We start from the raw sequence: 20,859 nt of genomic DNA, 5'->3' as shown, positions 1-20,859 counted from the left end.
TTGAAATGGGGCAATTATGTGAAGAATTTGGCAGGACAGGAAGGCAAACATTCTAGAAGGAAAATGAAATAGAAAGGACTTGCTCTGATAAAAAGCATGACAGGAACAAGTTTGGCAGGATCTTCATATGTAAGGAGAAGAAATGCTAGAAGATAAATTGCAGATAAGCAAAGGCCAGATTATTCAGGACCTTTTCAGTTTGGATTTTATTCTTAAATCAACTGATGAGTTTTAAGCAAGCAGGGACATGATCTGTTTTACAGTTTAGAAGAATTTTGGCTACTCTGTGGGCACCAGAGTATAGATAGGCAGGCAGGTAGAAGAGGAAAAACAGACAGTGGTTATTATGGGGTCTGGATAAGTCACATCCAGGGATGGCTAGCTTGCTCTCAACGTTAGATCTTTCTCTTTTTAGCAATAGTACCCATCATTTTTTTTAAAGATTTCATTTATTTATTCATGAGAGACACAGACAGAGGGAGAAGCAGGCTCCATGCAGGGATCCTGATGTGGGACTTGATCCTGGGACTCCAGGATCAAGCCCTGGGCTGACACCAGGTGCTAAACCACTGAGCCACCCAGGGATTCCCATAATAGTACCCATTTTTATCAGCTCTATTGCACCCCACCGAAAAGACTGCATTTTCCAGCCTCCCTTAAAGCTAGACAGGCCACATGATTAAATGCTGGCCAACCAGATTTGACCAAAGTATTGTGTGAGACTTGCAGGAAGCCTCTAAGGATGTTGAACTTCACCTGAGCCTGTGCTCCAGTAAGACGATGATGACTAAGAAATTCCCTCACCTTCTTGTTTGCTGAACACCTCCCCACTACCTTTTTGTGTTCCAGGAAAAGGATTACTTCAATTCTCTCCTCATAAGACTTAGATAAGACTCCCATAAGGCTCTCAGATGATTTCCTTGTGTTTTATCTAAACCCCTGAGGAGGCCACAGTTCCTGCAAGTCCCTGTTTTTTTGAGATAGAATTGACTACATAACACATTGGTTTCAGATGTATCCAACATTTCATTCTTTGTCTCATGAATGATTAGCTGATATTAGAAGTCTTTGCTAAACACAGAGATAAGCATTTCCTGTTCAGCTGACTGAGATTTCCCCTAATTGCAAAAAGGTCCCAGGCCTAAATCATCCCACCTACGACTTATCTATGTCTCCCTAGAAATCAAAGGCAAAATTACACTGTGATGACACCTGGATCTTAGGATCTAAGGTATGCTCCTTATTGCAATAGCCTGAAAATTATCTCCTTAATTGGTGCATTTTGTCTTTCGCATCTTTTTATAAGGCAGACAATGTATCTTCTTTGCCCTTCTTCCTTCCTAGTACTTGAAATGTAGAAGGTGAAGGCTGGAGCTCAGGCAGCCTTCTTGGACACACAAGGTGGCATACATTTAAAATGAACCATATCGGGCAGCCCGGGTACCTCAGTGGTTTAGTGCCGCCTTCGGCCCAGGTCATAACCCCGGAGTCCTCGGTGGAGGCCCACGTCGGGCTCCCTGCATGGAGCCTGCTTCACCCTCTGCCTGTGTCTCTGCCTCTGTCTCTCCCTCTCTCTCTTTCTCTCCCTCCCTCTCTCTCTCTCTCTCTCTCTCTGTGTGTGTCTCTCAGGAATAAATAAATAAAATATCTTTTTAAAAACTAAATGAACCATACTATATCAGACTGTGGCAAGGCTATAAAAAAGAAGCATAAAAATGTAATGAAATTATAAGCAAAATGATTAATTGTGAGGGATTTGAGTGAATATCAGGGAAGACTTTTGAGATATTATACTTTAGATAGGTCTTAAAACAATAAGCATTTTTATTGATGGATGAGCCAAAATGACAAGCATGATAGAATCTGGATCCAAATTGACCTTAACAGGTTGGAATAAGTGATCAAAAGAATGAAAATAGGCAACTGGCTGGATTTATGGACTGAAAGAAAAGGCAAATTGGGGTGTCTAGGTGGCTCAGTTGGTTGAGTGGCCTCTTGATTTTGGCTCAGGTCATGATCTCAAGGTGAAGAGATTAAGCCCTGCATAGGGCTTTGCACTCAGGAGGGTATCTGCTTGAGATTCTCTCTCTCCCCCTCTGCCCCTCTTCTCCTCTCTCTCATTCTTGTTCTCACTCAAAAACAAATAAATAAATATTTTTTTAGGGCGAATTAAAGTTATTTATCAAGGAATCGAGAAGAATCAGGGTGTTGGAGAAAGAAACGGAGAGACTCTGGGAGGAGCAATAAATGATTTCAGTTTAGAGGTAATGGTCAAATATTTAAGTGGAAACATCCCAAAGGTAGTTAGAAATGCTGCATGAGCTGTCATAGTGAGCTCAGAACAGGTATGCATTTTGAAGTTGAGAATAGATGTAGATGAGCTGGTGGAAGCTGCCTAGAGATGGAAACTCCAAGACCACTCCAGGCAGCTGTAGAAAGAATAACTGTTGCAGCAGAGGGGAGTTGGCACCTTGGCTCATAGCCTCCTATAGATTTTCCCCCACCAGTTGTGTGGAGCCACACTGTTCTGCAAGACTTTAAAAGATGTGCCAAGAAAAAAGTGTTACTTGTTCCAGTGTCTTTGAGACATTCTGGGTTTGGAGATAAACAGCTTTTTCTGGTCTTCATGAGATGTTTAAAGATGGATAATGTGTTATAATTCTCAAAGGAGTTTAGTAATAGTGTGCTGTGTTTTCAGAAGTTACTGCACTGCAGAAGTTTTTATTATAGAATCTTTTGGAACAATATACCATATATTTTGAACTTTATCAGCTCAAGAAAATGAGGGCAGAGTGGAAGATAATTGGGAAGGAAGATAAAGAGCCATCTTTGTGTCCTGGAGAAAACCACATAACCTGCTACTAACAGGAATTCTTTCTGTTAGAATTCATTGAAAATTTGGTTGAAGCGATGGAATCTCTACTCTGAAAATTGTACCATGTTTGTATGTGTGGTGCCTTCTTTGGAAGCCCCGAACATGCCAGTGATTAAGAATAATGACTCATAAAAAACAGAAGAATGACTCATTAATTTTCTTTTATATACATTTTTACAAACTTAATTTTTTTAATATGCTGCAAAATATTAATACATAAAATAAAAAACATGAAATCAAGTTATATTTCCCTCAGCCTGAGGCCTCCTCTGTACTTTATATCTTTTTCTCAGAGATCACTTTTTTTTTTTTAAGATTTTATTTCTTTATTTGAGAGAGAGAGAGCACTAGAGGGAGTGAGCCGGAGTGAGAGGGAAGGGTAGAGCGAGAGGGAAAAGCAGGCTCTCCACTGAGCAGGAAGCCTGACATGGGGCTCAATCCCAGGACCCTGAGATCGTGACCTGAGCTGAAGGCAGACGTTTAACCAACTGAGCCACCCAGGTGTCCCTCAGAGGTCACTTTTTTCTTTCTATGGATATCCAAATGCATTTTAAAATACAAGTGGGATTGTTCTGCCATTTGCATTTATAAAATTTACTCTGTCATGAGTATTTTTCCACATGACGGCATATTGATTTTGCTTATTTAAAAAAAAATCCTGGTATGATATAATTTTCTATTCCCTTGTCACCACTCTTTATTAATCCATTTGACAAATCTTTATTTAGTCTCTGTTATGGGTGTGGTATCCTGTTGGCTGGAGAATAGCAATGAACAAAACAGATATGGTTCCTACTCTTAGCTCTTAGGGAGCTAGTAGAAGACAAATGATAAAGAAATAAACAAGTAAGTTAAACAACTACAGATTGTGAGGATAGCTATGCAAGAAAACAATCCTAGATGAGAGAAGGAGTGACTGGGGAAGAAAGATCTATACCAAGTCTTGATGAATGAGCCAGCTGTGAGAAGAACTGGAGAAGGGGCATCTCAGGCTTTTGCAAACAAGTACATTATGAGCATTCAGTTAGTACTCCTCGATGGCTTGCTCTTTGCCAGCAACTCAGCTAGAGTATGAGGATTCAAAGGTGAACTATTAAAATTCGGTCCTTGTTGTGTTGGAGCCTATATTTTAGGGTAATGAATTAAGATATAAAAGACCTTAGCACAATGACTACAACAAAATAACTGTTCAATAAATGTAAATTTGTTTTATTATTTAAAAGTTTGCCATCTGGAGACACATGGGTGGCTCAGTGGTTGAGCATCTACCTTTGGCTCAGGGCGGGATCCCAGGATCCTGGGATCCACTCCTGTATCGGGCTCCCTGCAGGGAGGGAGCCTGCTTCTCCCTCTGCCTGTGCCTGTGACTCTGCCTCTCTCTCTCATGAATGAATGAATAAAATAAATTAATTAAATATTTTTTTAAAAAAATAAATAAATGTTTGCAATGTGATAAATTTATCTCACTGTTCAAATTTGCTTTTCCAAATGCTACCAATGTTATGATAAAGGAAATTATTTTCAACTTTTATCGTTTGTGGGCCTTATTCCTGCACTCCCACAGAAACTATATTTTAACATTTACTAAGGTCAAAATGACTCTACAGAACCCCAAAGCATGGGTTCTATCTGCATCCCAAGCATGCATTGTACATCTGCTTTGTTAAAGCCTTAAAAAAGCATTTTGAACATAAAGATTAAGAAAAAGGAAGAAACTTACCTGGTTCCTGTAAGGTTCAAGTCCTATAGCCCTGAATATACTACTAACTTACGATAAGGTCTACAACTTTGTTTTCTTTTTTTTTTTTTTAAGATTTTATTTATTTATTCATGAGAGACGAGAGAGAGAGAGAGAGAGAGAGAGAGAGAGAGACAGGCAGAGACACAGGCAGAGGAAGAAGCAGGCTCCATGCAGGGAGCCCGACGTGGGACTCGGTCCTGGGACTCGATCCTGGGACTCGATCCTGGGACTTGATCCTGGAACTCCAGAATCATGCCCCAGGCTTAAGGCAGGCGCTAAACCGCTGAGCCACTCAGGGACCCGCCCCCCCCAGTCTACAACTTTCTGATATGTCCTTTGTCTGATGATTTGTAACTTTTTATGTTAAAAAATGTATATAACCCCATAGCAAATGTTCCTTTGCCAGAGAAGTCTTGTGTAAAGATTGTGTATCCAGGGCAGCTGCCCTGACTTGGGCTCAAATTAATCTCCTTTCTTTTAGAAGTTCTAAAAGGTTTATTCATTTTGTGTCAACAGTTGTGTTTTTCACGTTTATTTGCCATTTGAATATTTTCTGTAACTTTCCTGTATATATCCTTGGTCATTATTTTATTCTTTTATTTACCTTTTTTTCCCCTAAGATTTTATTTATTTTATTCATGAGAGACACACACAGATAGAGAGAAAGGCAGAGACACAGGCAGAGGGAGAAACAGGCTCCATGCAGGGAGCCTGATGTGGGACTCGATCCCGGGTCTCCAGGATCACACCCTGGGCAGAAGGCAGCGCTAAACCTCTGAGCCACCCGGGCTGCCCATATTGTTTTGTTTACCTTTTACTGATGGATTTATAGTTCTTCATAAGATCTAGATAGAACAACCACTTGTCTGTTATATATGCAAATATTCTCTCTTCACCTCCAGTTTGTTGTCTTTCTAGTTTCACTGGTGGCATCTTTAAATATGTGGACTTTTGAAATTTATTCTAGTTAAGTATTTCAATTTTCTTCTTAACAATTTTGGGAGGCACTTGGGTCTAGGTTATGCATAAAAACTTTGCAAAGGTGTATGCTACAGTTATAGACAGTGATGTCATCAAGATGTACGTGGAGTACCATATTCATGGAGCAGGATAAATATTTGCTGCAAATCGATATGTGCTAGCACCGGGCCAGGTGCTTATCTATCACTTGATCCCTAAAGAACCCTTCCTAAGTAGGCAACATTGTTTCTCTCTTATACCTGAGGAAACTGAAATTTCAATGTCTCACAGCTAGTAGGTGACATAGTTGAAATGGCCCGTGTGCCTCAACTATGATTGCAAATTCATAGTATTTAATTAGCAGTTTGGTTTGAAACTGTGTATGAGATAACGTGTACATTTGGCTTAAGAGGCAAATAGGAAAAACACCTGGAAATTCTATTTGATCTGGTAGCTAAAAAAATGAAGGAATATAGACAATAGCGTACTCTTCTATAACTGGATTGATGAACCCTGGGTATTGTGAGATAAACGGTCAGATATTAAAGCAGTTAAAACATTTTATTTAGGAACTACCAATAGTAGAAGAAACAGCTGAGCTCCATTCTGATTTGTGCAGAAGTGATTTGGATGTTTTATTTTTTTTAATTTTATTTTTATTTTATTTATTTATGATAGTCACACACACAGAGAGAGAGAGAGAGAGGCAGAGACGTAGGCAGAGGGAGAAGCAGGCTCCATGCACCAGGAGCCCGATGTGGGATTTGATCCTGGGTCTCCAGGATCGCGCCCTGGGTCAAAGGCAGGCGCCAAACCGCTGCGCCACCCAGGGATCCTGATTTGGATGTTTTAAAGGGGGAATAAGGGAGGGAGATGATGAGGACCTAGTAGGGTCAGAGAACGAAGAATGACACAGGGTAAGTCAGCGTCAGTGTGATTAGGACAGCTCTGCTGGCTAGAAGTAGGGATTCTATCCCCCTGTAGAGACTGGGAAACAGAAGCTCTATCCTTCCTGCTGATTATATTCCAAAGAAAGGGTTTCAGGTCCTAGAGAGAGAGAGAGTGCATTAAGAGCGAGAAAGAAGTACTTCTGAGTTAGAGATACATGTCTCAATTGTAAGCCCTTTGAGAGGTTAGGGCCTATCATCAGGTGTTGGCTAGAACAAACACTAATTTTGGCAGCTGTGAATATGGGAACAAAGGACTCCAATAATTCGAAAGTAATACCTAACAGACAGAATGGGTTCCCTGATGTCACGGGAGGAAACGCTAACAATTTAAACAGGCAGAATGACCATGAAGAATAAAACCAGTCACCCAGCCTCAAGTGACAAGCTTGCACAAAATTCAGCAAAATTTGCAAAAAGACTCCTGCAACACTTTGTGTCATGCTCTCCAAGGGCTGCCGCATCCTGAAACTGCCACCAGAAATTATTGAACTGTATCCTGCTTGCCATTCTGCTCTTGAAACTAGTAGTTGGGGACTTAAGTCTGACCAGGTTCCATAAAAAGCACAGAATTTGAGTGTTTTGCCTAATTCTTCCCTTTCAGAGCATCCTCTTAGTTTGTAGCTGAAGGTTGCATTTCCCTATTTGCAAACTGCATGATAATACAACCTTTCCTTGCCTCTGACCAAATCCTCATATTCCAGGATTTTTTGTTGACAAGCTTTCTCAGGCAGGCATTTTATGGAGGTGAGAGGAACAGCACTGGGGTCAACCAAGCGACAGGCCGGGTGCAACTAGAAGCCGTATTGGAAGTTGGTCAGGTGTGTTAGTCTCATGGAGGTCTCCAGGAGCTTTTGTGTGCTTGAGAGATGTGCAGTTCTCACTAGATCTTGGAGCCATGATTTATGAGCAACATTAAATATAGAGATTGGAACTAGGGTGGTCAAGTCTAAAAATCACATCACATTAGAACCTTGAGAAAATTGAGCTTAGCCTAGAAAAGGTAAAGCCTAGGTAGTTGTCACAGTATGCTGTGGAGGTGCACACATGAGTCCTGTCTTTCCACAGTGTCAGCTTTATTCAGTCATAAAGCAAGGTTGACATAATTGTAAAGCAGTTTCAGGATTTCAAACTCAATTACTTTTTGCCACATGTTTACCTTGGCTTCCCATATATCATACCTAAGCAAAGCTAAGACAACAAAGTCACCCAACAAACAAGATACAATAAGGGGTAGGAAGTTAATGAACCAAAATCAAAGTCCGTCTGGGAGTGTACAGTTGAGATAAGGACTCACTCCAGTCAGAGCGAGCCCCTTGGCATGTGCTGCTTGTTATGTTCAAGCCATGGAGAATCTCTGTTCAGAGATCCATAGGGCCGAGCCTTTGTTGGCAATTGCCTTTTTGATGTGATCAGTGGTGAAAAGATCATCATCTAGAAAGTCTGACAGTTTCTTGCAAAGGTCCTCACTTTTTAAAGTTTAATCAGACTTGAGTCTTCACAGATCTCCTTTGGGTTTGCTGATTATGAGTCCTGGGTATCCTCAGCTTGTACTATTTTCCATGATATCTGGTCTTAGCGACAACATCTTTGGCTGCAAAAATCACTGCTTAAAATAGGTCACTGACATGAGTGACTCTATCTTGTTTTGTGCTCTCTTCAGTACATTTAGGATGATTATGAGCACCAGGGATCCCTCTAACATGTGGTATTCCTGGGAGTTGGTGGGGGGAACAATGACAGATACAGAGAGTGGATTTTTGCTTACCTTAAGAAATTTTCTGGTGATTAGGGTTGCTCAATTTTGGAAAAGGCTGCATGGCAACAGAATGAGCTCTCCATCCTGGGAGTGTTAAGGAACAAATGCAACCTCATTTGTTGGGTTGCTTAAAATTTGTTTGGGTAGCTTAAAATTTCTTCCATCTAAAGCTTGACTGACCTTGGGGCACCTGGGTGGCTCAGGCTGTTAAGCGTCCAATCCTTGATTTCAGCTCAGGTCATGATCTCAGGGTCCTGGGATAAGCCCCCAGTTCTTCTTAAGCTCAGTGGGGCATCTGCTTGAGGATTCTCTCTCTCTCTCTCTCCTTCTGCCCCTCCCCATGCTTTCATGCTGTGGTCTCTCTCAAACAAATAAATCTTAAAACAGCAAAAAAGGGATCCCTGGGTGGCGCAGCGGTTTAGCGCCTGCCTTTGGCCCAGGGCCCGATCCTGGAGACCCGGGATCGAATCCCACATCAGGCTCCCGGTGCATGGAGCCTGCTTCTCCCTCTGCCCGTGTCTCTGCCTCTCTCTCTCATTCTGTGTGACTATCATAAAAAAAAAAAAAAAAAAACTCAAAAAACTTGATTGACCTGGAAGATAAAACAGCAAGTTATGTTGTCAGCCCAATGCATTTCCTCGGGAATGGCAAAGCACTGCAATTCAGGACCTGCAAGCTACGGCAAAACCCGAGGCAAGTCCAACAAAGGGGAGGGCCCCATTATTTCAGCTAGAAGGAGGCTGCTTTGAAGGGATAGTTGCAGAAAAGCAAGAGTTCAGGGTGATGAGGGTTTCCCATTGGCCGGTTTGCAGGGGTTGCTCAAGGATGCCACCAACATCTTGTCTCGTTGGGGCCTGTTGCTTCCTTCTTCTGGAAGATTCTCCCGTTGGGGTCTCTAATCAGTCCTTCCTCTAACTGGCAGGCGAGCGGTCCACGTTAGGGAGGTTTCCCTTTTATTACTTTCCGACAACTTTTTCTGATTCGGTGCACCAGGGAGGGAGCAGGGGCTGGGCCGGCGCAGGCGGGCTGGGCAAGGATGCAGCAGGCAGGCGGGGGAAGCAGGGGGAGCGGGCCCGGGAGCACGCGCCCCCGGGGCGGACCGGCAAGTGTGCCAGGCGGCGAAGCCGGGCTGAACGCCGCGGAGGGCAGCGGTCGACCAGAAAGCCCGAGCGGGAGGAGGCGGGCGGACGGGACGCCGCGGCGCGGGGGCGCGTGCGCGTGCGCGGCTCGGCGGGTGCGCGTGCGCGTGCGCGCCGCTCCGGAAAGGGGCGGGGCCGCCTCGCGCGCCGTTACTTAAGCCTGGGAGCGCCTGCCGCGCGCCGCCGAGGCTCCTCAGCTGAGCTCCGAGCGGTCGATCGCGCTCCGCTCGCCGCCGGCTCCACCCGCCGTTGTGTAAGGGCGGCCTCCGCTCGGCGAGCCGCCCGCGTCCTGGGCGCGTCCTGGGCGCGCGGGGGGGCGGGGGGCGGGGCTCCGCGGTCCCCGGATGCTGGCGGTGCGCGCGCGGGGAGGGAGGAGGGGCGGCCCCCGGGCGTCGCGCCCCCGGTCGTGGCTCCTCCCCGCCGAGCGGGTCCGCGCGCGCCTCCGCCTCCGCCTCCGCCTCCGCCTCCGCCTCCGCCTCCCCGGGGTGGGGGCAGCTCCGCCCGGAAGCGGCCGGCGTTCCGGAGAGTTGGCGCGCGCTTAGTTAAGAGAGGAGGCGGCTTCTAACGCGGCGTTTCTGTTTCCTTACGGCCGAGCCCCGCGGGCCGGTATGGCGCATGCTTTCACCCCGTTGGAGCCCCTGCTTCCTACCGGTACTGTACCTTTCCCCGCGTCCCGGGGCCCCTGACCGGTCCCCTCGTCGCAGCCCCGAGAGGCCGGACGCAGAAAGTGTTCCCGTTGGCCACTGGTTCCCCAGTTCTGAGCCCCGAGGCCGACTCCCCGACCTCCTGCCTCAGTTTCCCCCCCCACGCCCCCCGTAAAAAAACAAAAAACAAAAAACAAAGCGGGGGCTAGACCGTCGTCCTGGCCACACGGAGCGGCTTGATTTCCCTGCCGGGCTGCCCTGGAGGCGCGCGAGCGCCCCCTGCAGCGGGAGCCCGTGGGCCCCGAGCCCTGCGACTGGGCTCATGCGCATCGCCTGCCCCGCCGGGTCATCCCGCCGGGGTGGTGGGTGGCCCTACAAGACGCCCCAGGGCCGCAGAACTCGCCTCAGGGTTGTCACTGTCTTAGAGCTGCAGGCCGCCCTCCACTGGGGCGCCGGCGGGAGGTGCATCTGCGAAGCTAGCATTCCTTGTCGTGTGTAGTCACGGACCCACGGGATAACCTCTTAGGGCTGTGTTTCCTCCCTCACCAGCTTTTCTTTGCAGTGTAGAACTTGTGTTTTATCAGTTTGCAAGCTTATTTAAAAAAAAAGAGAGAGAGAGATTTTTATTTATTTACTCACGAGAGACACGCAGAGGCAGAGACCTAGGCGGAGGGAGAAGCAGGCTTCTTGCAAGGAGCCCCGAAGCGGGAACTTGATCCCGGGACCCCGGGAATCCTGCCTTGAGCGAAAAGCAGTCGCACAACCACCGAGCCACCCAGGCATCCCTCAGTTCGGGAATTTCAACGGAAGGCATAATCCGATGTTTAAGGTTTCCCATAAACACATGAATAAACGGGTCTGGCGAGGGTATCCGGGGTTTGATGGGGTTTGATGTGGGCTTGCCCAAGTGGTTGCACATCCTGGGAGTGTGGATGGTAAAGAACAGGAGTTAGGGACCTGGACTTCTTATTCTCCAGTTATTCACTATGCTGAGTTTTCCACAAATGCCTTTATTATCTTGCTTGCAAGTGAAGGAAAGTGGTAACAGAACTAGTATCTAAACCCAAACCTGACTTGGTTAAGAGGTTTGGGGTTTAATTATTACTGTAAATAGCTTTTCTTTTCTTTCTAAGATTTTATTTATTTATTCATGACACACAGACACAGGCGGAGGGAGAAGCAGGCCCTGTGCACGGACCCCAATGCGGGACTGGATCCCGGATCCCCAGGATCACTCACACCCTGGGCTGAAGACAGCGCTAAACCGCTGGGCCACTGTACATAGCTTTTCAAAAGTTGAGAAACGCAATGGCCAACGTTTTTGCAATATAAGTTCTTGGTAACTCGGTTATCCCATGGTAGCCAAACCAACAGCATTTTTCCATAAGTAAATGTCAGATCTGCGTGTTCTGTTGATAATTTTGTTTTGTGGTGAAAACCTAAGTGCTTTACTGTGGTAAAGGAAAGTTTTGACTTTTAGTATTGCTGGGCCCTACCCCTGGGGTGCCCTGGGAAGCTAGCCTATACTCAGACATTTACTAAGGTCAGACTGACTCTGCAGAACCTCAAAGCATAGGCTCTGTTTGTATCCTGAGCACATATTGTACATCTGCTTCATTAAAACAAAACCCAAAAAGGAACATTTTGTACACAAAACAAAAAGGAAGAAACTTCCCTATTTCTCATAAAGTCCTAGGAACCCTGCAAATTCTAGAAATTTAACATCTTCAGCACTCTGAAATGTTGTCTATTGACTTGTAACTTTTTATGTAAAAAAAAAAATGTGTATAGTTGTATGCGAAATGTTCCTTTGCTGTAGCACACTTGTCTTTGCTAAGATAATGTATCTAGGGCAGCTGTCCTGACTTGGGCTCTAATAACATTTTTTTTTTAATTTTTAAGAAATTCTAAAAGATTAGCTCATATTGTAGCAATATAGGACTGAAGATTTCTAGTGCTTTCTCTGTTGAAAGGAATTTATCCTAGAGATAGTACAGTATAGTAAGGGAATCAGAATCCCTAGGTTTAAACCCTAGTTTTGCCACTATTTACTAGTGTTAAATTACAAAAATTCAACAGTGAATATTAGTGATGTAATTGACATTATTAATCAATTTGTGAAATCTGGCAGCATCCCAGCAGCAAGTAGAAGGGAGCTCCAGAAGGCTACAGAAAGGCAAAGGTTTTTCAAGGCAGGACAAGGAGATCAACAGAAATAAGGATTGTTTGGAATGAGGTCATCTTCCTTTGGGGAGATGGAGAATGGTCCAGAGAGACACAGGCAGAGGGAGAAGCAGGCTCCATGCAGGGAGCCCAACGTGGGACTTGATCCCGGGTCTCCAGGATCACGCCCTGGGCCAAAGGCAGCGCTAAACCGCTGAGCCACCCAGGCTGCCCTCAGACATTTAATGGGTACCTAGTAGCGAAATAGCTTTTCAGTCAGTAACTTCGGTGGATCTCATTTGTAGACGTGGTTTACCTGTGATACTTACGCAGATTTAGTGCAGCCGGCTGCCCAACAGTTAAGCTGGCTCTCTTAGCTAATTGCCGGGTGGACCAAAATGTTTACCCCTCTGAGATCCCTAGGTCAGAGAAAGATTTATGGGTTTTTTGGATTTGATTTTTTAGTAGTGGGGAAGCAACTAAAAAGTAAGTGTTTATTATTTAAAGAAAAACAACTAATGTAGATTGTGAGAGTAACTTATTAATAGTTGGCATATGTTCTAAATACTCATTTTGGTCCATAGGCCTCAGCATGTTATTAGTCTTGTTTTAAAGAAAATGGATTCATATTATAAATTGTTTTGTGAACTATTCTTTTGGGATAGTGAAATTTTTTTTTTTTTTTTACATTGTATATGTTCAAATTTTTTCAAACAAGTGTTTCTAAAGTCCATCCTACTTAGCCAATGTTATCATTCTAAAATTTTGCTTTTGTGAATTCTGTGTGTGTATATGTGAAAATAAGTAAGATAAGAACTGTTTACCATTTTCCAGCAACTTTTTTCATTTATTATGTTATCCATTTATATAGATATCCCAAGGTTTCTTTTTAACTTTAATTCCAATGTGCCTAATATATAATTAGTTTCAGGTGTACAATATAGCGATGCAAAAAAAAAAAAACCCAACAACAACAAAAAAACGATGATTAGATGCCACGAAGTAGGTGGCAGGGACTTAACTGTGTGTATGTTTGTTGTCAGGCCTGAGGGCCTCATCCATCCTTGTCAAGGGGAGTACTCATTTTCTCTCCTTTCATACAACACTCCAAGTTGCACTATAGACTCAAATGAACTAGTCTTTCTTATTAGACATTTAGGGTATTTCTAGTTTTTATTGTTACTATCTACAATGCATATTTTTGATCATGATGTTTTTGCATATATATGAAAGTGTCAGTATTATAAATTCCTAGAAATGAAATTGTTGGATAAAAGGGTATGTTTGCATTTCTGTTATCAGGAGGAACCGACAACTAGCTAGTGTGTATTTTTTGTTAGTAGGTGCTGTAGGGGTACAAAAGTGAAAGATGTGATCTCTTCTATTCACGAGTTTATGGTCTGGTTGGAGAGTTGAGAACAAAATAAATTCTAGTTAGATGTTGAATTATGTATTATAGGAACCCACATAGAGAAGGTAGGAACTCAGGGGAAGGAGATGAGTACAGTTTGGAGTAGGCAGGAAGTCATGGAATGGATAGACCTCAGCTGTGCCTCTTTAAAAAGCACTAGATTTCAATTGAGAGTAGCCTAAGGGGAGCAAGAGAGTAACACAGGAGATGTGCCCTGAGTGAAGGCTTAGTGCTGCCTTCGACCAGGTGTGAGGTCACCTGGTGGTGAGTGAAGAGAAGTAGATCTGAGAAGGTTGGAGAGTGCAGATGAAGATTGTGGTTGAGGAGTGAGGGTAGTACCAGATTGTGGAGGATAGAGAAATTTAATGCAGGATGGGAGACAAGAAGTGTTTCTGAAATTTTCTGTATCTCCCCGCCCCTTGGAACATTTTTTTTTTTTTAAAGATTTTATTTATTAATGAGAGAGAGAGAGAGAGAGAGAGAGAGAGAGAGACAGGCAGAGGGAGAAGCAGGCTCCATGCAAGGAGCCCGACGTGGGACTCCATCCCAGGTCTTCGGGATCACACCCTGGGCTGAAGGCAGCACCAAACCACTGCGCCACCCGGGCTGCCCCCCTTGGAACATTCTATGCAAAGCTATCATCTCTGTCACAGTTCTGTATTGTTAATCTCATATGGGTTAAAGTCCTTCTGTTGGACTTGAAGATGCTTTGAGTTCTGATTCCTAACTACTTTTCCAGAATACATTTTATCCTCTGTGCCCAAGCCAAGTGAACTACACATGTTTATTAGAACATTTGTTCCAGATTTAATACTCTTGCCTTAGCTTATGCTAAATTTATCCCCTAGAATGTTCTTTTTCAATCCTTAGAATTAGTATTACATTTTAGCCATTTGGTGGATGTCTAGAGGTATCTCTGACTTTAATCTATGTTTCTTTATGGCAGAATGCTGATTTTTTTTAACGTTTATTGGCCTTTTGCAGGTCTTTTGTGAAATATTTATGACTCTTGCCATAAAGAAGGGGAGGGGTCTATCGTTTTACTTTTTTTTTATTTTTAAGTAATCTCTATACCCAACATAGGGCTTGAACTCATGACCCTTAGATAGTCACATGCTCTATCAACTGAGCCAGATAGGTGCTCCATCTTTACTTTTTTTTTTTTTTTTTTTTTTTTTTACAAATTAGTAAAGAGTTGCCTGGCTGATGCAACATGTGATGCTCAGTGTTGGGATTGCAGGTTCAAGCCTCACGTTGAATGTAGAGATTACTTAAAAAATAAACTATTTTAAAAAACAATTTGTAATTTTTGTTTTTCTACAAATTGATGTATAATTGACATAATACTGTATTAGTTTCAGATGAACCGCTTAATGATTTATGTGCATAGTATTGCAAAATGATTGCCAAGCAGGAGTTTCTCATATACTCTGGATGCAGCTCTTTAAATCTTGATTTTTCTCATCAGTAATATACAGAGAATGAGACTTTCCAAGGACAGTTGTTGGGAAGATTTAAGATTACGTGTAAAGCATTTTAACACTGATAAATGGCAAGAATACAAACATTTTTATTTTTCTCATTGCCTTAACTTTTTATCTAAAGATTTTTGTTTTAATTCATAATGAACAATATTTAACTGTTCTAGGCATACAATTGCTGTTTTAAACTCTAAGCATAGGTGATTTTTCAAAATGTTTTTGTAAATAGGGACAGTTTTTGGCTTTGTTCTTCAGTGATCATTTTTTTTTTCATGAGCTTTATATTCTGAACTCCATATGTTTGAAAGTAGATTTATTTTAAACACCTGATTGCTAAAATAAAAGTGAAAAGTCAGACTATCTTCAGAATCATTATTTCACATGTACTTATTTCATAAATGTAAAACGCAGCAAATGAAGAGGTTTTTATTTCTGGCTTATAAAAATATTGATGTTACTTAAAAATTTTTACAACATAGTACATGTGCATTATAAAAATTTAGAAGGTAAGCAAAAGTGAAATAACAATGCCATATTCCATCCTCTCAGAGATTACCACTTATTGCCATATATGTGTGTAAGTGGTATGTGTGTATTTATATCCCTCCAGATATTATACTGTGAAGTATTATTAAAGTATTATATATATAATTATATATATATATGTTATATATGTAACTATACAGTGAAGTGTTTTTAAACCTAAAGGAGAACACACTATAAGTTGTTTCATTCAGTTTACAACTCCACTTTTTGTACCGAAAATTTCATAGTACCTGTCCATATTTAAATTTTCCCCTTGTTCCAAAAATAACTTTTCTAGTTTCTTGTTCCCAACTGGGACCACCTGTGTGTTCTTCAGTCTTTTTAAATCTTGTTCAGTTGTTCCTCAGTTTTTAAATCTCCCTTAAGATTGAATATTGAAATTCTAAATCACTTTTATATCACTCTTAAATGGATCTGATGGAATAAAAAATATAGATATGAAACATTATTCACTTAATATATAAAAAACTCTAGTTTTAAAAGTTCTATTTTATTTTCCCCAACTAATTTCATCATCATAAATAAATTTTATGCTAGAAGGCCTTTTATCTATCACTTGGTATTTCTTTGCAAAACGATTATATACATTTAAATTTTAAAAAGATTCCTGTGACCATAATGCTCTTGGGAATTATTTCTTCTAAACTGAATTACCATGGTTGAGATTTATTCTGAATTTAATTACCATTTTAAGTACTGTTAGTACACCCTTGATCAAGTCACTGTAATTGTATTAAAATTTTTTATTATAACTAACATTTACATAACCCTGTGCTAGGTGTAGTTTTAATGCTTTAATAGGGTGAAGCCTATACAAAGTTTAGGAACTAGAAGACTAAGGTTTGAGTTTTAGTCCATTACAAATTATGTGACATTGGGCATGTCACTTAATTTCTTAGAGCCTTAGTTTCTTTATGAAAAATAAGAATATATCCAAACATTAAGCCCTTGGGCAAATTTAAGATAAAGTATAAAAAGCTGGTTTAAGGAGTAAAGTTCTATGCAAATGTACAATTCTTTCCAGTAGATGAACTTTATTATACTGATGATTACATTTTGGATTTTCTATGATCTTTTTTTTTGAAAGTGAGAGAGCGGGGGTGAGTAGGGTCAGAGGAAGAGAGAGAATCTTAAGCAGGCTCCATCTCACAATGCTGAGATCATGATCTGACCCGAGATCAAGAGTCAGCCGCTTAACTGACTGAGCCATCCAGGCACCTTCATTTTTAATTCTTAAAGGAGATATAGCTACTTATTTTAGTGTTTTCAGTCCTATTAGGCAAGTGTAGCAGAACTATTCTGTTTCCTGAATTCTGTATTCTTTCCCATGCTTCTTCAACTTTATAGGTTCATGAAATTATTAATAGTGGACATACTTTTTTGATGCCTCATGGTTAAATGGTAATAAATCCAGGAATATTCTGTTCAGTATAGGATTCATGCCATCTCTTATTTTTGGAATTTAATTTCCATTGAAAATGCCCACTAACCTCACAAGAAGTATGATAAACTCTAAAGAGGAGTATTGGCATTCTCCAATTTACCAGTTGCTAATTTGGGAATTTCTGGGAAACTGAATCCGGAGTTCTGACTTTTTTGTAGTGATAAATGTATCCTGGCCACTTGTGTTCAGTAGTTCTCTGTATTTTGCAAGAAACCTTCAGATGTCCCAAACATAGCTCTGAACTATGAACTCCCATCCCTAATCTACTCAGCAAATCATAGTAAGAATAACCCAGGGGTCGACTTGAATCTTCTGTATTTGCATTTTGTTTTAAGATTAAACATGCTTCAATATATAGTAAGAACACATTTTTTTTTTTTTTTTTTGGTTATATCTACCAACTAGTTAGGCATTTTTTTTTTTTTTGAAACTTGATTTGTTGTCCTCTCTGGGTCTGTACTGTACAGTACAGTGGCCACTAGCTGCATATGTCTATTGAGCACTTGATATATGGCTGGTGTGAGTGAGGAACTGAATTTGTAACTTAATTGTAAAAGCCAAAACTCTACTCGGTAATTGGAAAAAAATTAAATGTTTGGAACAATGTATTCATGTACTAAGGCTGCTATAACAAGGTACCATAGACTGGGTGGCCTAATTCTCAGGCTAGGTGTCCAAAATCAACGTGTTGGCAGCTTTGGTTTCTTCTGAAGCCTCTCTCCTGGGCTTGCAGATGCCTGCCTTCTCTTTGTGTCCAGGATTGCCTGTTGGATTGTTTTACTTGTGTTCTAATCTCCTGTTCTTACAAAGACCCCAGTCCTATTGGATTGGGTCCACCCATAGGATTTTTTTTTTTCCTTTAATTATCCTTTTAAAGGCCCTATATCCAAATAGAGTGACATTCTGAGGCACCGGTGTAGGACTTCAACAGGAATTCTGGGAGGGCATAACGCAGCCCCATACAATATGGCAATTTACTTTCAGCTGAAAGTGTTTTTGGTTGTCTTGGTCCATAATTCAGAATTGTCATGATTACTAAGGGAGGTTTTTAATGTCACTCCAATAGAATGTAGATGGTATATGAATCAAAAAGACAGTTTTAGTCGTACTTAGTTGATGTTTTGTGCTTCTATATAAAGTTGATTAAGACGCTTTTTGTGTATCAGTTATGGGCCATACTGCAGGAGATGCTATAGAAAAAAAATTGACAAACCTTACTGTGAAGAGTTCAGTCTGCAGCAGGCCATTCAATCCAATAGAAATGTAATTTCCTATGTAACTTAAACTTTTTTCCAGTGGCCTCATTGAAAAGATAAAACAAGTGAACTTAATTTTAATTATATGTTTAATCTAATATCTAAAATGTTACTTCAATATATAATCAGAATAAGCAACTATTAATGCAGTAGTTGACTTTTTTCTTTAAATATTTTCTTATTTGTTTGAGAGAGTGAGCGCATGTGTGTGTGCATGCACCAGAGTGTGAGCAGGGGCAAGGGTCAGAGGGAGGGGGACTAGCGGACTCCCAGCTGAGCAGGGAGCCTGGAGCAGGGCTGGATCCCAGGACTCCGGGATCAGGATCATGACCTGAGCCCAAGGCAGACACCTAACTGAGCCACTGAGTGCCCCAGTAGTTGACATTTTTTGTACTAAATCTTCAAACACCAGTGTGTAAGTTTACACTTGCAGCACATCTGAATTCAGATGCTAAATTTTCTTTAGAAATATTTGATCTGTATTTAATGGTAATTTGTGACAAATATATAGAAAACTTGTCATTTTTTTTAAGATATCATTTATTCATTTGGCAGCACAAGCAGCGGGGAGCAGCAGGGAGAGGGAGAAGCAGAAAATTTGTCATATACTCTATTCATATCAGCAAGGAGCAACTAATAGACTCATAATTTTGGAATGAACTTCATACACAGGAAATATTCCTTTACTAAGGGGAAGCCTTTGGAAATGGATATTAGAGTTCGTACTGGGACTAAAAACCTGAGTTTTCTGATGACCTGTTTTTCCTAAAAGCAGCATGGCATTTTGTTATTTAGATCAGAGCACTATGCCTGCTTTGAAATTTGGAAAACTTGCAGGCTTTTTTTTTTTTTTTTTTAAACTTTATGGATGGTAAAGAAATCTCTGGCTAAAGCTGCTGCTTAAGGATTGTGATATTTTTGTTATCTGGGGCTAGTTATGATATCTAAGAGACAAAGTAGTGGATTTTCTAGTTTCAGGGGTTTAATCATCTTACTTTACTCTCCTGCTACATCAGAAATCCATCCCAGGTAGTTGTCAAGTCTCTTAAATGTTCAATGGGAAATTTACTCCTTTGACTAGTTACACTTTCCTTGGGGTAGGACACATAATTGTTGGAATTCTTTTTATTCACTTATATTTATTTCTGACTTGCTGCTATAACCTTCACTTTGTGTGTTTGCTGTAGTTAACTTTTTCCTGTGCTTTGGTTGATTCTCATACCTGCTTTAGTTTTTGTCGTTCTTTTAATTAGTGTCACCATATTTGATGACAGAAATGTTTGGCTTATCCTCATTGTTAAGGGACAAATTGTTTCTTTTGCCTTAAGTAATATCTCATTAACTTTATAAGCCAGCTTTTCCACATCATCTAGATAATCAATTTCCTGTGTTTTACTGGCATTAAGTCTCTAGCATCCCCACCTCATCTTTCCATATTAGCATTTTAATAGCTACATGCTTTTAGAAGCTAACGCCTCCAAAGTGTTTAAAAATAATCTTAATTCTTAAAAAAAAATTTGTAACTTGGTATAATGTAGTTTTATCAGAAGTACTAGTTTTCTTTTAGATGGAACCATTGAAATTACCAAGTGATGTTATGAAGGCAGTTTTAATGTTCACAATGCTAAAATGTTATGGCTTGATCACACCAAAAAAAAAAAAAAATCTGTGGGTTTTGATACATTAACACCAGATGTCTTTTGAGGTTTTCTAGGAAAATGAGGTGTGTTTGTGCATTAACATCCCATCAAATGAATTTTATTATCTTTTTTTTTTTCTTGGTTAAATCCATCAGAAAGAGTTATTCTTTGTAGGTGGCAAACAGATGCTCAAACAAATGGATTTCATTCTGAGAGTATTCCTATATCTTTATCACACCATTGTCTTTGAAGTTATTCATTTATCACAATGGAAGAGTTTCTTTTGTTTTTATGACTTGTTTTTCTTTTTGTTTTTATGACTCTTGGAGAATTTAAGCTTTTGATTTACTTTGAGGTCATGTGTAAGGTTGTGGCTTCTGGCCCAATTGCTGCTGCCTGTTGAAGCAACTTTATTTTTCATTTTCAAAGTAGGAAAACTGCTGTTGCAATTTATTCCCAATATAGTAAAGATGTGAGTAGTGAATCCGATGTGTGTGTGGGTGCAATCTTAGAAATCCTAGTGTTTGCAGGACAGGTGTGTCTTCCTTAGTGTACGTCTGAGATGGCCATCTGGCTTTTTTGCTTGAACACGTTCAGGTAGCTCTATTTGAGGAAACATATACCATTGTTGGACAACTGATTATTAAAAATGTATATTTAAAATAGGCTGAAGTAGACCTTTCAATCCCTTATTTTCCAGCTGAAACTGTGTGGAAGACTTTGACTTGATTTCTTCTTAGCTGCCTTCAAATATTAAAACACTTTAACCAGATTCTTCCTCTTTTTTCTCTTCTTCCAGGCTAAATACTATAGTCATTTGTGCAACAGTTACTTGGGTGCTGATATTAGGAGC

General features: G+C 41.0%; 1 protein-coding gene and 1 non-coding gene across 3 annotated transcripts in view; one reads left to right on the top strand and one right to left on the bottom strand.

The window, feature by feature from the left end:
* Positions 1-9,819: 9,819 nt before the first annotated feature.
* Positions 9,820-20,859, top strand: part of TPK1 (thiamin pyrophosphokinase 1) — a 316,037-nt gene continuing 304,997 nt past the window's right edge. Inside the window, exon 1 of one of the 2 annotated variants that reach the window (XM_055335381.1) lies at positions 9,820-10,072. In XM_055335381.1, coding sequence (XP_055191356.1) covers positions 10,030-10,072 — 43 coding nt within the window. In that variant the 5' untranslated portion in view covers positions 9,820-10,029. The remainder of the gene's footprint in view (positions 10,073-20,859) is intronic. The other variant, XM_055335380.1, reaches the window with a different exon arrangement.
* Positions 13,205-13,334, bottom strand: LOC129516253 (U6atac minor spliceosomal RNA). Its single transcript, XR_008665733.1, has one exon. It is a non-coding gene; the product is annotated as a U6atac minor spliceosomal RNA (small nuclear RNA).

Source organism: Nyctereutes procyonoides, unplaced genomic scaffold, assembly GCF_905146905.1.
Source record: "Nyctereutes procyonoides isolate TBG_1078 unplaced genomic scaffold, NYPRO_anot_genome, whole genome shotgun sequence".
Taxonomy (NCBI): domain Eukaryota; kingdom Metazoa; phylum Chordata; class Mammalia; order Carnivora; family Canidae; genus Nyctereutes; species Nyctereutes procyonoides.
Note: the sequence above shows the minus strand (reverse complement) of the source record. Positions and strands in the feature narration are given on the sequence as shown.